At 41.1% G+C, this 22,880-nt stretch overlaps 2 protein-coding genes across 2 annotated transcripts; one reads left to right on the top strand and one right to left on the bottom strand.

The window, feature by feature from the left end:
- The first annotated feature begins 2,568 nt into the window (after positions 1–2,568).
- slc22a2 (solute carrier family 22 member 2) lies at positions 2,569–6,594 on the top strand. The gene is made up of 11 exons (XM_021600433.2): positions 2,569–3,552; positions 3,669–3,772; positions 3,983–4,137; positions 4,352–4,520; positions 4,624–4,738; positions 4,884–4,984; positions 5,118–5,332; positions 5,428–5,536; positions 5,766–5,878; positions 6,102–6,201; positions 6,352–6,594. Exons 1-11 carry the CDS (start codon positions 3,130–3,132, stop codon positions 6,452–6,454), a joined length of 1,707 nt encoding a protein of 568 aa, XP_021456108.2. The 5' UTR covers positions 2,569–3,129; the 3' UTR covers positions 6,455–6,594.
- A 4,104-nt stretch (positions 6,595–10,698) lies between these two features.
- plg (plasminogen) lies at positions 10,699–22,684 on the bottom strand. The gene is given in 19 exon segments (NM_001124391.1): positions 10,699–11,078; positions 11,229–11,374; positions 11,537–11,643; positions 11,739–11,879; positions 12,097–12,171; positions 12,300–12,414; positions 12,556–12,649; positions 12,876–13,024; positions 13,131–13,351; positions 17,155–17,314; positions 17,495–17,619; positions 17,761–17,923; positions 19,149–19,267; positions 19,649–19,769; positions 20,206–20,345; positions 20,478–20,592; positions 21,041–21,147; positions 21,240–21,375; positions 22,561–22,684. Coding segments are annotated over 19 exon segments (2,445 nt in total). The 5' UTR covers positions 22,607–22,684; the 3' UTR covers positions 10,699–10,913.
- Positions 22,685–22,880: the final 196 nt, after the last annotated feature.

The following is a 22,880-nucleotide window of genomic DNA, read 5'->3' as shown; positions in this document are numbered from 1 at the left end:
CCGCTTGTTATGTTTAATTAATCGTAAACATTTCTAAAAACATAATTCCACTGACATAATTGTGTATTGTATGTAGGCCAGTGACACAAAGTCTCAATTTAATCCATTTAAAATTCAGGCTGTAACACAACAGAATGTGGAAGAAGTCAAGGGTTATGAATACCTTCTGAAGACACTGTGCATATATGGATTTAAAATTTGTCACTTGCATTTTCCAGAGAATCACTTATTCACATTTTAAATTAATTTTGTGGACTGATTTTCATGTTGAATCTCTATACTGCTAACCTTGCAAGGTTTGGGCATGAAAAAACTCTTAAGTTATTGGGGGAAAAAAGGGACTGGAAACTGTGGTGCTCATTTCATGAATCATAGAAATGGTTAATAGGATTGTTAGGTTGTATTATTCAGAGATCCTCAAATCATTATGGGGTTTTGTAATTGCGCACCAAATATGCATCACAGGCACAGCTAGTTGCTGTATCTGTTAAGTGCTAAACATTAACTCTGCTTCTAGAGCAGGGCTATTCAACTCTTACCCTATGAAGTTCAGAGCCTGGGTTTTCTCTTCTACCCACCTGGTCTAAATTAGTCCCTGATTTAGAGGGGAACAATGAAAGAATTCAGTGGATCTAGCTTCAAGGTCCAGAGATGAGTTTGAGGGTTCTAGATGTTGCCTTGTCAAAGTCATGACCTAAGTTTATTTGAAAAGGGAAGTTTTCTGTCAAGCTACAACTCCCCTTTTTGTCAAACTGCATGTGCTATACCTCATACATGGAAGTAAGGAAAGCTGTAGTGCCATGATGAAATGTATTTGTGAGCTTGAGATCCCCTTTCAGTCTTGCTCAGCAGTATCGATCCCATGCAGTCTCTACTGCAGGGGTGTCAAACTCATTCCATGGAAGGCATCGTGTCTGGGTTTTTCCTTTCAATAAAGACCTAGACAACCAGGCGAGGGGAGTTCTTTACTAATTAGTGACCTTAATTATCAAGTACAAGGGAGACAGCGAAAGTCCGTAGGCACCCGGCCCTCCATGGAATGGGGTTACAGCAGCAATCGCAGTGTGAGTATTTTTCGAAGTAGTTACGAAGTATTGGGACACATTTTTGTTGTTGTTTTAGCTAAGTACTCCAGCACGTTTAGAAGTTACCGCACTTTTTTGTACATAGTCCCCCCATTTTAGGGGACCAAAAATATTGTGACATATTCACTTGTGTATATTAAAGTATTCAAAAGTTGAGTGTTTAGTCCCATATTCCTAGCACACGATGGCTCTACAAACTTGTTGGATGCGTTTGCAGTTTGTTTTGGTTGTGTTTCAGATTATTTTTTGCCCAATAGAAATGAATGGTAATAATGTATTTTGGAGTCACTTTTATTGTAAGTAAGAATTGAATATGTTTCTCAACACTTCTACATTTAATGTGGATACTACCATGATTATTGAGAGCCTTGACGGGATCGTGAATAAAGACAAATTATACCCCCCAAAAAATGCTAACCTTCCCTGTTATTGTAATGGTGAGAGGTTAGCATGTCTTGGGGGTATGGTATTTGGGAAAATACCCTCAAATTAAAGCTGACAGCCTGCACTTTAACCTCATAGTCATTGTATAATTTCATATTCAAAGTTTACAGAGACAAAACAACAACAAAGTGTAACACTGTCCCAATACTTTTGGAGCTCACTGTATGGATTATTTGAAATTAATTTAGCATTTATCAGTTGGCATATATACACACCAGTACACAAACCACATGTACACAGGCAGTCACTAATTATACTCTCATGTATCTTTGGTTGGGACAATGTCTCATGTCAGTGGTACAGAACAGTAATGAGAAAATGCTTTTGAAGTGGAACTCACCTCACTAACAAGTCTGACTATATGATTCTTTGACAAAGTTCTCTCTCTTGGACTGGACTTCAAGTCAGACTTCAAGATGGAGAGTTTATTTGTAATGCCAGTGTTTTATCACTAGTGTTGAAGCTAATATTCACACCGTAGCAAGCGGCCGGCCACATAGCGACCTTATCCAAAAAATGATGGGTCACCTTTCAGGGTATTAAGGTTTGTACACGTTATTAATAGGAGAAACGTTTTGCCGAGGTGGTCCTCCCCGCAGCAGAAGAAAAAGCTTCACAATATTTTCCATGTTTTTTTAAAATCACATTTTGTATTTATTTTCATGTTTCCACACCTCCAAGATCATGAATTGAATTTGTGACATAACTGCACAAGGGTACTTTGATATGGGGAAAGAGCACTTACTACTGTACCTTCTCTGGAGCGATAGAAAGTCATCCTGTGTGGTAATGATGCAACGAGTAATGCTTGTTGCATCATGTCTAGCTCTGCTGTAAGCACCAAAGCACGTCTGCTTGGTTAATTTATTTGGGTACGAAACATGGGGAAGGGGCTCCTTGAGCTCCATTCTGATGAGGTGATTTTGTTCTTGTATGTTATGTTCTCAAATGTGTTTTACTGCATTTTTCTGTTTTTCATATTTCAAATGTAAAAAAAAATATTGCATTATTTTAATAAATAAAGAGATCAGCTTAAAGAGTAACATAATTTATCACTTCCAGGATTGTGGAGATTTTTTGAAGGTCAACCGTTTGACCTCAACACATTGATGCATGTATTAAACAGAACATCAGAAGTCTCTTTACTGTACACCAGTACTGTTTGTTTCTAAGTCACTACACGTTTCCCTATTGTAATAAATCACTGAGGCCTCACATGGCAAACTTGAGATGGGCCTACATTGCTGTAAGACCAATCATTATTTTGACCCTGTTGTTTCTAAAACTCCCCAAGACCAGGTAATCAAGCAAGTAAACAAAGAGAAGTATAAAAACTAATGGATATCCTTTGTGGTTTGTGATGGACCATCAGTGAATATGTAATTGGATTGGAAACTTTACCAAAAACCAATAGCTAATCATTCTAAAATGATGTTCAAAGTTCCCCATGTCTGCAGCCTGCTCTAGTGAATATGTCAAAATGCGTTGTAGGTCGAAGGTCAACTTCTCTGTTGGACCCTTGATGTCTTCACACGGTTAAAAACCCTGCACAGGTCCCTCTGCAGTCACAAATGTCTTTGAGACCGAAATAACTGCTACCATGTACTCATACACTTTTGATGACATCCTAGAGGAGGCGGGCAAGTTCGGCCGATCGCAGAAGCGTATCTTTGCCCTGCTATGCATGGTCTCCATGCCATGGGCCGGTGTCTACGTAGGTATTGTATTCCAAGGGTTCACCCCAGAGCACTGGTGCAGAGACTCAGGGGTGAGTCAGATCCGGAAGAGCTGTGGCTGGAACCTGATGGACACTAGAAAGATCACGGTCCCGGTGGTCAACACCTCAGGAGTGTTGGTCCACAGCCAGTGTGAGCAGTATGAACTGGACTGGAATGCTACGGGTCTGACATGTGACAACCCAGAGTCTGACCTCACTGACGCCCTTCGCAGCAAAGCTCCCATGACCTCCTGCAAGGAAGGATGGGAGTATGACTACAAGGGGAGACAGTCCTTTGTGACAGAGGTGAGAACTCCATGAAATATTCCTGAAAATGTTCCAAGACATTTAATTTAAATTGGATGTCAGAACAAAGAACAGATTAAGATGGCAGTAAATGACAAGGTATTTGTTCATTTCAGTTTGACCTGGTGTGTGCTGATGCCTGGGTGGTGGACATGTACCAGGCTACACTCAACGTGGGCTTCTTCGTAGGGAGCATAGCCATTGGATACCTAGCTGACAGGTAAGGAAGTCTATGTGGATGGTCAGACAGAAGATCCCACCAGTGCAGATGTCTTACTGACTTTTAGAAGGACTTAAAAACAGCAAAGTGAAGGGAAATGGACTTGCTAAAAGAGTGAACCCTGAATCAAAGAAGTAAACTTCTGAAATGCTGTATGTGCAGAGATGGAAATTTACATCCCCGTATTTACCTTCTTCTCTTTCATTTTAGATTTGGCAGAAAGGCGAGCTTCTTGGTGTCCAACCTCTTGAATGGGATTTTTGGAATTCTTGTGGCATGGTCTCCAAATTGGGTATCCATGCTGGTCTTCCGAGCATTATATGGCTTCGGTGTCAAGGGAGGCTGGGTGGCTGGATATGTTCTGAGTAAGACAACATTACTTACTTTAACAATGTCTAAAATTTTAATTTTACATTTCAAGTTGTAGTTTTACATATTGTAGGTGTAATATTTACATTTCAAGTTGTAGTTTTGCTCTTGTGGAGATAATATTTCAGCTTCATGTCAGAAGCTACCTCACTTTCCCTATGTATTCTCGGGGTCCTGTCCTCATGCCCTGCTTCTCTCCCCTCTCCTCAGTCACTGAGCTGGTAGGAGTAGAGTACAGGAGGACTGTGGGAGTCGTCTACCAGATGTTCTTCAGTGTTGGAATTCTCATCCTGCCCCTCATCTCCTACTTCATCACAGACTGGCGCTGGTTGCAGGTGGTCATCACTGCACCTTATATCCTCTTCCTGTCCTACTACTGGTAAGACCTGGAACTGCCTCATACTGTAGATATTCAGGTATATTTAAGTTTATGTTTCATGTCTTCAAGCTTTTTATAATGAGTTTTTTGTTCTGGCTTCCAGGTTTATCCCGGAGTCTCCAAGATGGCTTCTCTCTCAGCACAATGCAAAGAAAGCTGTGGAGATCACTGAGGCAATAGCGAAAGAAAACAAGAAAACCCTCTCCAAGAACATTGAGGTGAGAAATTACGGCTGAAATGAGTAACTGAAATGTAGTTTAAAATGGCTCACATTTGGCCATTGTATCTTACAGATACTCAAAGATGCCATTTCATGGTAAAGTAGGTTGTATTGTAACTTACATAATACTACTGTACTTACAGACGATGAGAGACGACAATGCCGATACCTCAACCGCCTCGTTCATGGACCTAATCAGAACTCCAAAAATGAGAAAACACACCTTCATTCTTAGTTTCAACTGGTAAAATCTATTCGACAAACAGCAAGAACATTACTGGAACTTTAATAGCCTTATTAGTCACAGCTCACAACTATAATATTTCCTTTACAGCCACCGTAGACCCCTCAGTAAATAACTGGTGTCTTTCTTCCAGGTTCACTAGTGCTGTCGTCTACCAGGGTCTTATCATGCGTCTAGGAATCCTGGGAGGAAATGTCTACATTGACTTTCTCATCTCTGGTCTGGTGGAATTCCCTGCTGCCTTCCTCATCCTCTTTACCATCGATCGTATCGGACGGCGTCTTCCCTTTGCCACAGCCAACATTGTAGCTGGAGCAGCCTGCTTCATTACTGCCATGATCCCTGAGAGTGAGTCTACGATAACGTCGATGTCAAATGGCAATGACCTGCCTGGTTTAATTTGTGTTACGCTTTTCTCTCATTGTTCTTTCTCGCACATACAGCCATGTTCTGGTTCAAAACAGCGGTGGCCTGCATAGGCCGGTTGGGCATCACCATGGCTTTTGAGATGGTGGTGTTTGTGAACACTGAATTGTACCCTACGTTTGTCAGGTAAGAGTAACCCGCAGGGCTTTTGAAGGCAGTCAATTCAGGAAGTAAACTGAAGTAACAATTCAAAATTTGAAAAAAAAACGGCTTCCAATGACTTGTCAATGACCTGAGGAATAGAAGCTATTTATTTTTTCTATTAAAATCCTTCCCTGAATACTGACATTACGCATAACAGAAAGTTTAGTTTAAAGCTGAAATTCCAGACAGCGACAGTTGTTTCTATCCTCAGGAACCTGGGTGTGTCTGTGTGCTCCACTCTGTGTGACATCGGAGGCATCGTGGCCCCGTTCCTTCTCTACAGACTGGCTGCCATCTGGCTGGAGCTGCCACTCATCATCTTTGGTACCTAATTACAATGTTAGAAGATGATTATACACATGCGTCAGTAATATTTTAACACAGCAACGCTGTTGAATCATGTACTGTGCCAGTATCTTAATATCTTGAGCTTGAAACTAATACTTTTGGCTAATGTAGCCTCAAGCACAGCTGTTTAGGGAATGTTTTCTAGATACAAGCAGGCACTCATATGCTGATGGTGATTTCTTTGTGTTGTACAACACAGGGGCCCTTGCGTTTCTGGCTGGAGCTTTGGTCTTGCTGTTGCCTGAGACCAGAGGTGTGCCACTTCCTGACACCATCGATGACATTGAGTTTCCAGAAAAGTGAGATTTCTAACCATCAGTTTCTATTATTTCTACAAGTGACTGTGTTGAAACATCATGCTTTCAAACAGTAAGGTTAATATTTCAATAAAATGTCAGCGGTGAGCAGTCTATTCATTGTGTATGTATGTGTTCCTCTTACCGTCTCAGATGCGAAGAAAAAGCTCTGAGGAGTAAAGAGCTGAGGAGGAAAGAGATGATAATGCTCTTACCCACCGCCACGATGACCAACAAAGAACCCGAGACTGTCTGATTCCTTCCTGGGAACTTCACGTTTTTGTGATGAAAGTATGAGAAAGTAGTGATGAGCAGTATTTTATTATTTTATGTTAAAATGACCTATTTGTTTCATTTGTTGTCTCTAATACGAATTAAGGATGTCCTTCACCTTTACCATGTCTCCTGGTTTTACTTATCCGTTAGTTACAGTATGATTTTCCTCTCAGATCGTGCGCTTTGTTTTTTTTTATCATGTGTTTAAAGCAATTTGCAGATTTTTTTAATAAATGTTGGTAATATTGTCGTCATATACAGGGCATTCAGAAAGTATTCAGACCCCTTCCCCTTTTCCACATTTTGTTACATTACAGCCTTATTCTAAAATGGATTAAATACACATTTTTCCTTATCAATCTCCACACAATACCCCATGATGCCAAAGCGGAAAAATAACAGAAATACCTTATTTTCATAAGTATTCAGACCCTTTGCTATGAGACTCGAAAGGTGCATCCTGTTTCCATAGATCATCCTTGAGATGATTATACAACTTGATTGGAGTCCACCTGTGGTAAATTCATTTGATTGGACATGATTTGGAAAGGCACACACCTGTCTATCTACATAAGGTCCCTCAGTTGACAGTGCGTGTCAGAGCAAAATCCAAAAGAGCAGCACCCTACCGACAAAAAAAACTCTTAAACGATGCCGAAAGATAATTATTTTCCTGACACTGGTCACAAGATTACTTTGAATGTAGCCAAAGGGAGCGTGATAAGATCCTTGTTTCGGAGTCCCTTTTTGACATGCCGGGAGGTAATTCTGACCTCTCGAAAGAACTGTTAAATTTATCTAAGCGCCAGACGAGAATGCATCTACATATAGTCACTCTTAGTGATTATGTGCGTCAAGGCAATATTCCACGGGGCCTCAGGTGGCAAAAAGAACCATCATTGGGACAGCGCACAGATGATTTCTGTGAGCGCTGGTGTGCCATCCTGAACAAATGCTCTATTGATTTAATGACATTAATTGTTGACCAGTTGAAGAAGGATTTTATTGAAATGGATAACACGATTAAAGACAAACGCACAACTCTACAAATAGCTGTTAATGATGATGGCATATTCAATGAACTGATGAAAACTAACCAAGCGCTCCAGGACAAGTTGTCAACAGAAATAAAGGAACTTAAAAGCAAAAAATTAAACCAAGACAAAAAAGACAAGGCCGAGGATAAAGTCTACTTCTGGAGAAACCCTGACAAGGGAGGTCCTGCTCCCCCTCTCCATGGCAGACGCAGGAGGGGTGCCGCTTACTTCGATCCACCCCAGTCTGATCAACGCTCTACAACCAGCGCCTCATCCGCTTCCAGTTTTTTATTCAACGAGAGACTGGACGGACGGACAGAAGGGCGGAGGTGGCCTCAGGCACGCGCATCGACGAGATGCCGCACCCGAAGGGGTAAGAAGAAACGACTATCAGAGGCAGAGGAGACCGTTCACACGGTCCCAGAACCCACGGGACTGAGTGTCTTTAATTTATCAAGCAAGATATTGAGCCCTGCCCATGTCTCTTTGCTTAATAAAGGGTTATCTTTTGTGCCTACAACCAACCCAGTGCAACGATTTTGATGTTACGGTAGACATGTTTAAATTTAAGGGAATATTTTAGCTCCCCTAATTCTGACACTTCTATTGAACCAGTAGGTTGCTCTCCTGCACATCAAATCAAATCAAATCAAATGTATTTATATAGCCCTTCTACATCAGCTGATATCTCAAAGTGTACAGAAACCCAGCCTAAAACCCCAAACAGCAAGCAAGCTATTTATCCCACTACAGTACAAGGTTAATTGTTTTGCACTGACTCCCTTGCACTGGCTCTATGCACACTCTCACACACTACACTAACACTCTAATACACACACACACACATGCATATTGATGCTTCACACGCTCACACATGCTACACACACTCACTTTCACACTTCACACTCAGTGCTGCAACTCTGTTTATTATCTGTTAAGGGCATTTTTATCAATAATGACTAATTATGTATACATTTCAATCAGGACTGACTAATCAGAATACTATTATGTTACTGTATATGTACTAATCAGAATACTATTATGTTACTGTATATGTATGAATTTTCTTTCTTAATCCTAGTACTGAATCTATTGTGTGTAAATATGATCAAGAATTAGAACAATGACTGTCTGTTCCTTGGTAGAAATGAATGAACGATATCTTCAGACTGGCTAGAATGCTTATCTACACAAGAAGACCTTGGCTCATAAATTATATTAAATTGTTAGGGAGACGATGTGGGAAGGCTTGAGATACTGCCTTTGTACCAGGGTGGGAGAAGAGACGGGTTGGTACTGGAACTAATGACGTCATTTTCAGTTTATAACCTGTGGTAACCTGTATCGTGTTCAGTACTCTCGTGAATAAACTCTGCTGATTGACTTTAAGACTGGGCTCTGTCCATTATTATAGAATAAGGGTCTTACAAATCCTCATGAATTGACAGAGTGTTTAATTTTAATTGGGTGTTAAAACATAGAGCAATTTAATTCCTGTAACTATTATCTATCTTGATTGCCAAGTCGCATTCACCCCTACCCTCCTATACATACTGTATTACCTCAACTACCTCTCACATTGACTCGGTACTGGTACTCCTTGTATATAGCCTCGTTGTGTTTATTGTGTAACAATTTCCTTTTTATTTGACAAATATTTGTCTTACTTTTTAACTCTGCATTGTTGGGAATGGGCTCGTAAGCATTTTACTGTAAAGTCTACACCTGTGGTATTCAGCGATTGTGACCAATAAAATTAGATTTGATTTAATACAGTACCCCATCTTATTTAATGTGCAGAGTGCATACGGTACATAATGTCTCTCTCTAACAGGTTACTTCAGGGTCATGGGTCAAGACAGTTCTGTCCCGCATAGGCCGGTTGAGCATCACCATGGCTTTTGATATGGTGATGTTTGTGAACAGTGAATTATACCACACTGTTGTCAGGTAAGTGTAACCAGGGGGACATACAAAACGAAGAGGTAGCATTTCAAAATGGAGAACTAATAACTAAGAGAGGACAAAATGTATGGAAATTGCTTGGAAATACGACAATTGTTTCTTTCTTCAGGAACCTCGTTGTGTCAATGTGCTCCACTCTGTGTGGCATCGTGGCCCCGTTCCTGCTCTACAGACTGGCTGCCATCTGGCTGGAGCTGCCACTCATCATCTTCGGTACCTGATTAAAACACTAATTAACCTGTTATAAGATGCTTATACACCTGAGTCCATTGCTGGGTAAAACTCAATGTGTTCATATATTGTGTTGTACATACCACATAGGGGCAATAGCGTTCGTAGCTGGAGGCCAGAGGTGTTCCACTTCCTGAGACCATTGATGACATTGAGTTCCCAAACAGGTGAGATTACTTCAACATTGTTCAAACTAAACTAAGTTGTATTTTAGAAAGTTATATGGGGAATATGAATGAATTTACATATTCCATTGGTGATCAGAAACAAAGAAAACCACCTGAAGAGTCAACAGCTGACAAATCTCTTGCCCACTAACATGGCAACCAACACAGAATCCACAATCCTCTGATTGGTCTTCCTCCTATACCATATTTATGAATCTATGTAGCATAGCCTACATCCTACCATATGTTTGATGCATTTGTTGTTTCCAAAAACATGATGTGAATCCTATTTTGTTGTTGTTGCGATTTTGGTATTTAAATATATGTTTCACTATACATCCCGGGTGTCACTTCCTGTTCCTTTGTTTTGTCTTTTGTTTTAGTATGGTCAGGGCGTGAGTTGGGTGGGTTGTCTATGTTAGTTTGTCTATGATTTGCTATTTCTGTGTTTGGCCTGGTATGGTTCTCAATCAGAGGCAGCTGTCAATCGTTGTCCCTGATTGAGAACCATATTTTGGTAGCCTGTTTACCATTGTGTTTTGTGGGTGGTTATTTTCAGTGTGGTGTTGTACCTTACAGGACTGTTCGTTGGTCCTCCTCTCTATCTCCAGACGACAAGCGTTACACCCGGCCATCTCCTCATTAAAGTAAGTGTTTTGAGAGAAAATGTTCTCATTCTTAAATTGCAACTATCTCAAGTTATCCCAAATGTTAATATAACCCCAGTTGTGTTAATGTTATACTTTTATTTTTGACTGACCTGACAGAACTTAATAAAGAGGTTTCCCATTCAAGTTCCCAATTGCACACAATCTGCTACACAATGTCAGTTGTTTAATTTTATTTTTTTAACATTCCTTCCAGGCTAGAACATAATTGCATTGCTAAACAATTGAATGATTTAGTTTTCTTAACAAAAATAATGAACCTTGCAATTTCTGACACTTACCACAAGTATTTAATTTGTACTTTCAATTCTTAACAAAGCTAGATTTGTGGTTCAAATGACACATTTCTCCAGATTATGGAGAGTAGGGAGTTAAGAATGAATCTTCATCTGACTGTTAATCCAATCCGTAAACTTTGATACTCTGGCGTACACTCCTGGCTTCAAGGCGTTGGCACAGCCCAGACCCCAGGATGTCACTCCCTGGAGGACAAAGCTGTTCTGGGCATGACACACCAGAGGGCCACCACTGTCACCCTGGAAGAGGTCAAAAACATCATCACCACCATTATCATCATCACTCTAAAACGGTTATGTTTAAAATCACTGTGGAAACTGCAGTTTACAACCAACCACACAGTCCTCACTGATATTGAATGACTACTAGTTGTTGCTGAGCATGTATACCTGACAGCTGTCTGTTCCCCCTTCAATGTTCCCAGCACACATCTCATGGTCCTTGACTCTGTTGTTCAGGTAGGCAGGACGATTACACACTTTATTTTCTATAACAGGGAAGCCCGTCTCCTTGAGGAGCCCATCTCCACCAGTTCCTACCAACACAAAGATCAATGTTTCATGTCAGAAAATATAGAAAATAATTGCTTCATTTGCAACAACAAAAGTAATGGAGTCCTGAACAGAAGAATTACTTAATTCTGTCTAATGTTATGAGAGAAATCACAAGGGTAAAAAAACATGCATAACTCTTGAACCTTGTGTCTCTCCCCATCCTGTCACATAGCACTCTGTTCCAGGTGGTACCACGTAATCCTTCTCGGGTAAGCATGCTGGTAAAACCTTGTCATTTATGAGTGCAGGGCTGCAACCAATCACACAAGTGTTTTTACAGCCTCTGACTTCCAAACAGCAAGACAAATGTGACACATTTTATTGAGTTTTTCTGGCCTCACTCACGTTTCTAGCTTCAGCAGTGCAATGTCTGTCCTGTCAGGTCCCAGGATCAGTTTCTCCAGGTTACGCTCCTGCTTGGTCACTTCATTTGCTCTCTCTGTTTGGGTTCCCATGAACACCTTGTAGGCAGATGGCCTCTTTGATCTGATATGCACAAACATAGAAAGACAAACTTTTATTTAATCCATAATTAGGGCCTCACAGTAAACATTACTAAAAAGTAATGCTCTTCCTCTGTTGTGTAAGAGGCTATCACTCAGCCACTACTACACAGTATATGTACAGCTGCTCTTCTTGTTGGTATACATTTATTGAGTAATAAACCTCAAGACAACTGAGTTAATGCGGACTGCTCTCTCACCTCTCCAGGCAGTGGGCAGCAGTGAGGACCCATTGAGGGGCGATCAGAGTTCCCCCACAGAAATGAACTCCAGTGCTTTAGGAGGACAGACAGAAGAGTGAAGAAGTTAGTTATCCAAGAGATATATTGTTTTATCTGTCTGGATGGAAATATCAATACATTATTACAATTTGTGAAAGGGAATGGGATGCTATCCTCCATACTTGGTCCTCAGGCTGATCTGCCAGGGCCATGAGTGGGGTTTGGACACACAGCCTCCAACGATGCGACCAAAACACCTCTTGGGTTTTGTAACCGGCTGCCCACATTTCAAGCCAGCTGAAGAGCAAAAAGACAGTCTTATTTGTGCATTCTACCATGTACACAGTAACCAAATTTATCTGGATGTAACATGTTTGTTTCAGCACAGCCATATGTATAATGATTAACAGAAACTGTATCTCAATGTAGGCCACATACCACAATCTGGGATTTGGCAGTAGTCCCATTTTTTGCTTCTGTCTGTGGTGTAGCACCATGGTCCATTCACGTCATTGTCAGGGTTTCTGCAATTCTAACAGTGAAAAAAGACGCTGAATTAATTGAAGTACATCTTCCCAAATGTCACCTCTATCATATGCAGTACTTCCACAGTATTGTTTGACATTATTTAAAGGCCCAATGCAGCTCAATATCAAATAACTTCTGGGTAACAATTAAGTAGCTTACTGTGATTGTTTTCAATTAAAATGTTCAAAAAGAGCCTTTAAATACAGTACATCTAAATTCCATGGACTTACGTTGGACTCCAGGCCTTTGTCAGGGTGGGATTCAGGGTTGAAACTGGCATGCTGATGGGGGCTTTGGGAGCTCCACCTCTGACATGTGACACCCAACATAGTCATAGAAGTAGAACCCCTGTATGTCCCCCCATTGCCCACCTTGCAATCTGAACGTCAACAGAAAACGATATCAGTATATAATATAATCAATTGCTCCCCTGAACATTGACAATGTAGATTGAATGAACGGATTAAAGGATTAAAAAGGATGACCAGCTGAGGGTGTCTGATCGGGTGTTGGTTTGGGCTGATCAGGTTTGTCAGGCTTGTCAGGTTTGTCAGGCTTGTCAGGTTTGTCAGGCTTAGAAGTAGGCTTGGGAGGCGTTGGGCATTTCTCCACAGCGCAGAACTCCCAACGAACAGAGGGGTCAGTGGTGTAGCACCATGGAGCACGGTCTCCATCAGGGTTCCTACACAGGTTTCTTCTCAAATCGCTGTGAAACATAGGTAAAAGACATGTCATCTAATGTCCTCAGACACTGAATAATGACACATTACCTTGTTTGGCTTAAAATTGGGGTTGGGAATTGCCAGGGATCTCACGATACGATATTATCATCATACTTACACTACCGGTCTAACGTTTTAGAACACCTGTTCATTCAAGGATTTTTCTTTAATTTTACTATTTTCTACATTGTAGAATAATAGTGAAGACATCAAAACTATGAAATAACACATATGTAATCATGTAGTAACCAAAAAAGTGTTCAAAAAAATCCAAATATATTTGAGATTCTTGAAATAGCCACCCTTTACCTTGATGACAGCTTTGCACACTCTTGGCATTCTCTCAACCAGCTTCATGAGGTAGTCACCTGGAATGCATTTCTATTAGCAGGTGTGCCTTGTTAAAAGTTCATTTGTGGAATTTCTTTCCTTAATGTGTTTGGTCTTTTACCAAATAGAGCTATCTTCAGTATAACAACCCTACCTTGTCACAACACAAGGTAGGGATGGTATACAGAAGATAGCCCTATTTGGTAAAAGACCAAGTCCATATTATGGCAAGAACAGCTCAAATAAGCAAAGAGAAACGATAGTCCATCATTACTTTAAGACATGAAGGTTAGTCAATGTGGACCATTTCAAGAAACTGAAAGTTTCTTCAAGCGCAGTCGCAAAAACCATCAAGCGCTATGATGAAACTGGCTCTCATGAGGACCGCCACAGGAATGGAAGACCCAGAGTTACCTCTGCTGCAGAGGGTAAGTTCGTTAGAGTTACCAGCCCAGTTAAATGCTTCACAGAGTTCAAGTAACAGACACATCTCAATAACACCTGTTCAGAGGAGACTGTGTGAATCAGGCCTTTATGGTCAAATTGCTGGACACCAATAATCAGAAGAGACTTGCTTGGGCCAAGAAACACGAGCAATGGACATTAGACCGGTGGAAATTTGTCCTTTGGTCTAGAGTCCAAATTGAAGATTTTTGGTTCCAACCGCCGTGTCCTTGTGAGACGCTGTGTGGGTGAACGGATGATCTCTGCATGTCTATTTCCCACTGTAAAGCATGGAGGAGGAGGTGTTATGGTGTGTGGGTGCTTTAATGGTAACACTGCCTGTGATTTATTTAAAATCACAAGCAGTGTTATCCGCAGTGTTAACTACTTTATTTAGAACCACAGGCACACTTAACCAGCATGGCTACCACAGCATTCTGCAGGGATATGCCATCCCATCTGGTTTGGGCTTAGTGGGACTATCATTTGTTTTTCAACAAGAAAATGATCCAACACACCTCCAGGCTGTGTAAGGGCTATTTTACCAAGAAGGAGATGGAGTGCTGCATCAGATGACCTGGCCTCCAAAATCACCTGACCTCAATCCAATTGACATGGTTTGGGATGAGTCAGACCACAGAGTGAAGGAAAAGCATCCAACAAGTTCTCACGATATGTGGGAACTCCTTCAAGACTGTAGGAAAAGCATTCCAGATGAAGCTGGTTAAGAGAATGCCAAGAGTGTTCAAATCAGTCATCAAGGCAAAGGGTGGCTATTTGAAGAAACTCAAATCTTTGGTTACTACATGATTCCATATGTGTTATTTCATAGTTTTGATGTCTTCACTATTATTCCACAATGCAGAAAATAGTAAAAATAAAGAAAAACCCTTGAATGAGTAGGTGTTCTAAAACTTTTGACCGGTAGTGTAGGTGCCAATACAATATGTAATACGATTCTTGCGATTCTCACGATTCTGTATGTACTGCGATTTAATACTGCAATTCTATTGCGATTCGATGTTCCAAACATATTGCTCACCATGTCTGCTGCAGAGGGACAAGAGAGAGCCATTACAAAATGATCAGTCATGGAAATAAAAGTGCTGAAAACATGTTGTCTCACCAGTTAAAAAAAAGATCAATCTAGAGACGGAGAAACTAGTTAAGTTAATGGGATACTTTAGGATTTTGGCAATGAGGTCCTTTATCTTCTTCCCCGGAGTCAGATGAACGCTTTTATGTATCTGCTTGCAATTGCCCCCCAAAACATGCAGTTGAAGTCGGAAGTTTACATACATTTAGGTTGGAGTCATTAAAACGTATTTTTCAACCACTCCACAAATTTCTTGTTAACAAACTATAGTTTTCGCAAGTCGGTTAGGACATCTACTTTGTGCATGACACAAGTACATTTTCCAACAATTTCACTTATAATTCACTATATCACAATTCCAATGGGTCAGAAGTTAACATACACTAAGAAGACAGTGCCTTTAAACAGCTTGGAAAATTCTAGAAAATTATGTCATGGCTTTAGAAGCTTCTGATAGGCTAATTGACATCATTTGAGTCAATTGGAGGTGTACCTGTGGATTTATTTCAAGGCCTACCTTCAAACTCAGTGCCTCTTTGCTTGACATCAGCCTCAGAAAAAAAATTGTAGACCTCCACAAGTCTGGTTCATCCTTGGGAGCAATTTCCAAACGCCTGAAGGTACCACGTTCAACTGTACAAACAATAGTACGCAAGTATAAACACCATGGGACCACGCAGCCGTCATACCGCTCAGGATGGAGGCACGTTCTGTCTTCTAGAGATGAGTGTAATTTGGGCGAAAAGTGCAAATCAATTCCAGAACAACAGCAATGGACCTTGTGAAGATGCTGGAGGAAACAGGTACACAAGTATCTATATCCACAGCAATATACTGTATATAGTCCTATGTCGACATAACCTGAAAGGCCGCTCAGCAAGGAAGAAGCCACTGCTCCAAAACCACAATAAAAATCTGCACATCGGGACAAAGATCATACTTTTTGGAGAAATGTCCTCTGGTCTGATAAAACAAAAATAGAACTGTTTGGCCATAATGACCTTCGTTATGTTTGGAGTAAAAAGGGGGAGGCTTGCAAGCCAAAGAACACCATCCCAACCGTGAAGCTCAAGGGTGGCAGCATCTTGTTGTGGGGGTGCTTTGCTGCAGGAGGGACTGGTGCACTGCACAAAATCGATGGCATCATGAGGATAGAAAATTATGTGGATATATATTGAAGCAACATCTCAAGACATCAGTCAGGAACTTAAAGCTTGGTCGCAAATGGGTCTTCCAAATAGACCATGACCCCAAGCATACTTCCAAAGTTATGGCTTAAGGATAGCAAAGTCAAGGTATTGGAGTGGCCATCACAAAGCCCTGACCTCATCTCTACAGAAAATTTGTGGACAGAGCTGAAAAAGTGTGTGCGAGCAAGGAGGCCTACAAACCTGACTCAGTTACACCAGCTCTGTCAGGAGGAATGGGCCAAAATTGACCCAACTTATTGTGGGAAGCTTGTGGAAGGCTACCTGAAACGTTTGACCCAAGTTAAACAATTTAAAGGCAATGCTACCAAATACTAATTGAGTGTATGTAAACTTCTGACCCACTGGGAATGTGATGAAAGAAATCAAATCTGAAATAAATCATTCTCTACTATTATTCTGACATTTCACATTCTTAAAATAAATTGATGATCCTAAGACAGGGAACTTTTAACAGGATTAAATGTCAGGAATTGTGAAAAACTGAGTTTAAATGTATTTGGCTAAGGTGTATGTAAACTTCCGACTTCAACTGTATGCACTGTGTGTATATATATATAAAACACACTTGATACTTGGCGTCATAGAATCAATTTCATTGATCCCCCCTCCCCCCATTTCTACTTTAAATGACCAGATAGTAGAATACAGAAATAAAGTTACAGATGATCTAGATAGAAATTATATTTGACCATGCTCTAGGCCTCACGCTTTAGGGAAGTCCTGAGGTGTCTTCTTGTGACTGTGAGGTGTCATCGAGCTCCAGGACTGGCATTTCTTCCCACTGATGGTCTCTGTCACCATGCCACGATATTCACTCCCGCTGCCCACATAACAGTCTTCCTCAGCTGGAGTGGGAGCTGCGTCATCTGAACATCAAAAATAATATGAACCCTGTTAACCAAATATTAATTTTGGTGAAAAATGTAGGATGTATGGATTGATAGTGGATGATATGAGTTTCATTATGTAGTTAGTGTATAGCAATTTTAGCACCCTATATAAATCCAATGCATTATCATCATCATCACACGACAGTGTAAAGTGACCTGGTCCAGGAACGTCTCCACAGCTAGGCACCTTGCAGTACTCCCAACGTGTCTCTGGGTCTGTAGTGTAGCACCAGGGCATCCTCTCATTGTCTGGGTTCCTGCAGTAGTTCAGGTCCAGGCCTCTGACAGGAACACAAACAACCACTCATATTGGTTAAGTCACAGTCAGTCTGCATCTTCAAGACATTAAAACACTGACAAATGCAATGCTCTGCTCTTGTTTAAGTAAAAACAAGTTGCCCAATCCCGTGGGTTGATCTTACTTGCATGGGTAGTTGTCTGGAGTTCTGTTGTGCTTTTGGGGCGTCTGAGCTGCCCAGACCTGACAGGCTTTCCCAGACGTTGTCACGGCAACAGTTCCCCTGTAGGCACCGCCATCGCCTGTGCTACAGGTGAGCTCCTCCACCACTGTGGGAGGCTCAGAAGCTAGGGGAGAGGAAGAGAGAAGGGAGAGAGAAGGGAGAGTGAGTAAACACGTTTGAATTATTTTTATGTGAAAGAGCAGGGGTCATGGGGAGGGTCCTGCTTTTTGCTCCATAAATGAGGCACTGTGCTTTTACTGGTATTTCCAGCATTATCCTGCAAGTGTTGCTGCAGGTAGATAATCCTAGGAAATATTCTGTAATTGACACAAGTTGTCTTCAAACAATCAATCAATGTCTGGTTGTGATCGTGTGTTTGGGCGAGGTATCACCTGAGCTTTGAAAAACATAGCTTTGCGAATCTTGATCGCACAAAATCTTGATCGCACAAAACCTATTATCGTTCTACACCTCACTTTGCTCAAGCTGATCTTCTCCAACAGACTCGGAAGTTGTAGCTACAAATTGGTCAATTAGGGGGAGTTAAAGGGGAGAGTCAATGAAACCAAACATGAAAGTGCAGTCTATATAAAAGTACAGTAAATGGAAAGACCAGAATATAGTGTGTAAAAATTCTGCTGGGACATTTGCTGCATATGACAATAATATACACTGAGTATAACAAACATTAGGAACACCTTCCTAATATTGAGTCAGGGCATGGACTCTACAAGGTGTCAAAAGTATTCCACAGGGATGTTGGCCCATGTTGACTCCAATACTTCCCACAGTTGTGTCAAGTTGGCTGGATGTCCTTTGGGTGGTGGAACATTCTTGATACACACGGGAAACTGTTGAGCGTGAAAAACACAGCTAATACCCTGTTCAAAGACCCTCTGAATGGCACATATACACAATTCATGTCTCAAAAAGTCTACTTTACGACAAACGAAAATGTGCAAAAGACCGTGTTTGAAATCAAGAAATAGAAAAGCCTCTCGATAATAACGGAGAAATTCACTGACACAAACAACCAATATGTGAACAAGTATGGTCAAAATGAAATAGTGAATTTTGCTTAAAAATATTTTGGACTAATCGGATAATTAAGTTAAATGATTATGGTACACATACAACAATTGATTTACACGTGGTGTGAGAAGGTGCTATATTGGCCTCTTGTGGTGAGACGATGACAATGCGGAGTAGAAAAACAACTTGACCAAAAGGTAGATGGGAGACCAATGAGGGAAAAGACTAAAATACATTAATTGGATGGCAGTCACTAGTAGGGTCATGGTGGGCAGAGGGGACAGGGGAGAGATAGAAAAGATAGGGTGAAAGCTCACTGCAGCGAGGGATGGAGCAGAAGTCCCAGCGTTTGGAGGGGCTGGTGGTGAAGCACCAGGGTTTGGGGTCCCCATCTGGGTTCCTACAGTAGTCCTCCTCCAGGTACTTCTCAGGAAGACTAGAGAGACAGGGAAAGGGACACAGGAAGAGGTCAAGAGGGGCAGATGAAGGAGCACATGGGTAAACATAAACTGTAGGTAGCCTAGTGGTTAGAGCGTTGGGCCAGTAACTGAAATGTTGCTGGATCGAATCCTCAAGTTAACCAGGTAAAAATCTGTCATTCTGCATCTGAGCAAGGCAGTTAACCCACTGTTCCCCAGGTGCCGAAGACTGGATGTCAATTATGGCAGCCCACCTGTACCTCTCTGATTCAGAGGGGTTGGGTTAAATGCAGAAGACACATTTCAGTGGAAGGCATTCAGTAGTACAACTGACTAGGTATCCCCCCTTTCCTATTTATCCAATATTACATAGAGAGAGAGACAGTAAAGTTTCTTACGCGCTGGGACTGTAGCCGTGGTTGTGAGGTTTCTGGGCGTCCCAGCGCTGGCAGGTGTAACCATTCTCAGTGGTAGAGATCTTTCCCCTGTAGTCCTCACCACTGCAGTGCATACATTCCTCTGTGGGACAAACAACAGCGCTTTAGAAGTAAAACACTTCCAAATTACACCTACTGTATTAACAAAGTGATGTTATGATGAGGAAAAGTGACTAAGAAAGCAAGTCAACTATTTGTTTAAAGATGTATACACTGAATTGTCTCTATAGCAGAGCCCTTTTTGTGTCTTGGTAGGACTCTTTTGGGTTCCATGTATAACCCTCTGTGGAAAGGGTTCTACATGGAACCTAAAAGGGATCTACCTGGAACCAAAAAAAAAGGGATTCTTCAAAGGGTTCTCCTATGGGGACAGCCGAAGAACCCTTTTAGGTTCTAGATAGCACTTTTGTTTCTAAGAGTGTAATCTGCTTTTGGGATTTTAACTTTTTATACCAACATGACATCAGCTATTTGATCATCTTATTGGCAGTGGGGAAATAACAAGATATTAAGGGTACCGCTGCAGTCCTGGACGTTGCAGGTCTCCCACCTGGTCTCAGGGTCTCTGGTGTAGCACCAAGGTCCTTTGCTGTCGCCATCTGGGTTTCTACAGAAGTCGGACTCCAGGTCGGCATTGGGGTGTGTTGAAGGGGTCATGCTGTGGGAATGATTCTGTGAATTTACTTCTGCTGCAAAGAAATCTAACCACACAAGTTGCTTGTAGTCAATAATATGTAAATAAAATACTTTATAGGAATACGAGAAATATTGTAGGTGTGTGTGAGCATACTTGGGGTTATGGGGGTATTTTGATGCCCATCTCTGGCATTTCTTCCCTGATTTTGTTTTGGACTTCGTTCCTCTGTAGTCCATACCGATTCCATTCACACACTCCATCAAGTACACTATAAAGACATAGAATAGCATGTCTCACAGTAGTAGGTGGGTGGATTGGTTAATAATCTTTGAGATTTAATTAGGCAAGTTCAGCAATGTACTAAACACCCCTCTTGGGTAATCAAAAAGCATCATCAGGCCTTTACTATCTGAGACGTTGTCATATATGGTCAGTATGTATTTGATATACCGTATGTACCTCCCACTGAAGGACTGATTGGACTGGGTTGTTTAGATAATCTGCATCACCTCTTCTGTTTGCTTACAGACACAGTCCAAACCTCTTACTGGACTCTCCGCAGAGGTTAGCTAAATATTAACCGAAAATAATGTGGACTAATACAATCACATGAAACTCACAGTCCTACATTTAGATCATTATGCATTCATGATGATAGGAAGCCCTTTCAGGCCTAGCTACTTAACGAGAGAATCTGAAAGGCTTTTAGGACTTGCCTTTCTTTTCGTAGAGAGCTGTGCTGGTTCTTCTCAGAACCTGCTCTGTTTTGGTGTTTGCAGGTATTGTCATACATTCTTGATCCTTTTCAATGTATATAAAGGACCTGCCAAGAAACATTCAGAATGAAATCTGACTATGTAACTCATGTGTAAATCATTATCGCTGTTCATGTAATGGCCATAAGCCTTAAGTTACCTGCAAGTGAAAGCTGTTTCAGCATTACACTTGATGGCACATTCTAGGACCGTGCCTACTGAGTACTCCCTCTTCAATATAGACATAATCCGGGCGCCCTCTGTTTTTGCATATTCATCCAGGATACCCGCACTGACTGAATAGACAAACAGATAAGAAATAATTAGTAAGACTGAATTTGCTTACAATTGCTCTGTGATGCAAAGCTAAAACTCAATGGTTTCAGGGCTAAACTGCTGTTAAAGACCACTATAGGATAGAGGTTGCAACATGAAGGTATATTGACAGATTAGCCATTTGTGGAGTGGACATACACCACAGACAAAAAAAAACAAGTTATTTCAAAACCATTTACAACTAGGAGAAATACATAGAAATGTTTGTGTAATGAACAGTGTTTTAACACAACATTGTTCCTTTTACTCTTAAATACAGTGCAAAACGTATTGTATTTACTCATTCTTCCACAGTAGCCTACTTATTATACAGCAGTAAATCTAGCACAATAAGGCACGAGGGGTATATGGCCAATATGCCACAGCTAAGGGCTGTTCTTATGCACGACGCATCGCGGAGTGCCTGGACACAGCCCTTAGCCGTGGTATATTTGCCATAACCCACAAACCCCAGAGGTGCCTTACTGCTATTATGAACTGGTTACCAATGTAATTAGAGCAGTAAAAATAAATGTTTTATCATACCCGTGGTATACGTCTGATATACCACGGCTGTCAGCCAATCAGCATTCAGGGGTCGAACCACCTAGTTTATGAATAGTAATTAAACTGGTTGTGGTAGAATATGGACACATAGGATATACAGTATAAATGATGAGGGTGGCAGGTAGCCTAGCGTTCAAGAGGGTTGGACCAGTAACTGAAAAGCTGCTGGTTCGAATCCCTGAGCAGACGAGGTGAAAACTCTGTCGATGGGCACTTGAGCAAGGCACTTAACCTTAACTGCTCCTGTAAATCGCCCCGTATAGCCAATCAGTATTCAGGACTCGAACCTCCCAGTTTATAAAGGCTACTAATGAGTTACAATACTCTGTACAGTAGGCCTATCTGCAAGATTAATTACACAGTAAGAAGAAGAATACAGTTTTAAGGTTTGACAGAAGATAATCTTACCAAATTATTAGATTAAAGAACTAAGCACACCTGAAGTAAATTCATAAACACAGGAACCTAGCACAAAACTTCAGTGTACAGATAGGACTCATTTGTGAATAAATGCTCAATTTGCAAGTATAAACACTGTGTGGGAGTCCTTCAGTTCACTTCAACTTAAAATGTGTAAAATGATGCCAGCTGTGTCTTACCTGCAGAGAAAAGGAAGCCTAGCAACACTGCTTTGTACAGGTCCATGATGCAGCACTGTCAAGCAGTGCGTACAAACTCACCAGTGGGATACGTTTTGTGTCGTTTAAACCATGTCAGTGAGACAAATAGATAGATTTCAGTCATCAGTCAATCATTGGCCTAACAAGGACATGGAGCAGAGGTCAGGCTCTGTTTGTCAATTGGCGTTTATTCCATTCACATACATAGTACTGTCATGATGTACAGTAGGCTACAGCTCCTTTCAGCCTAACTGATTGTGAAATCTTTCATCCATAACTCATTGTTATACTGTATGAGG

This window comes from Oncorhynchus mykiss, chromosome 4, assembly GCF_013265735.2.
Source record: "Oncorhynchus mykiss isolate Arlee chromosome 4, USDA_OmykA_1.1, whole genome shotgun sequence".
NCBI lineage: Eukaryota > Metazoa > Chordata > Actinopteri > Salmoniformes > Salmonidae > Oncorhynchus > Oncorhynchus mykiss.
This window is presented reverse-complemented; position numbering and strand designations above follow the sequence as displayed.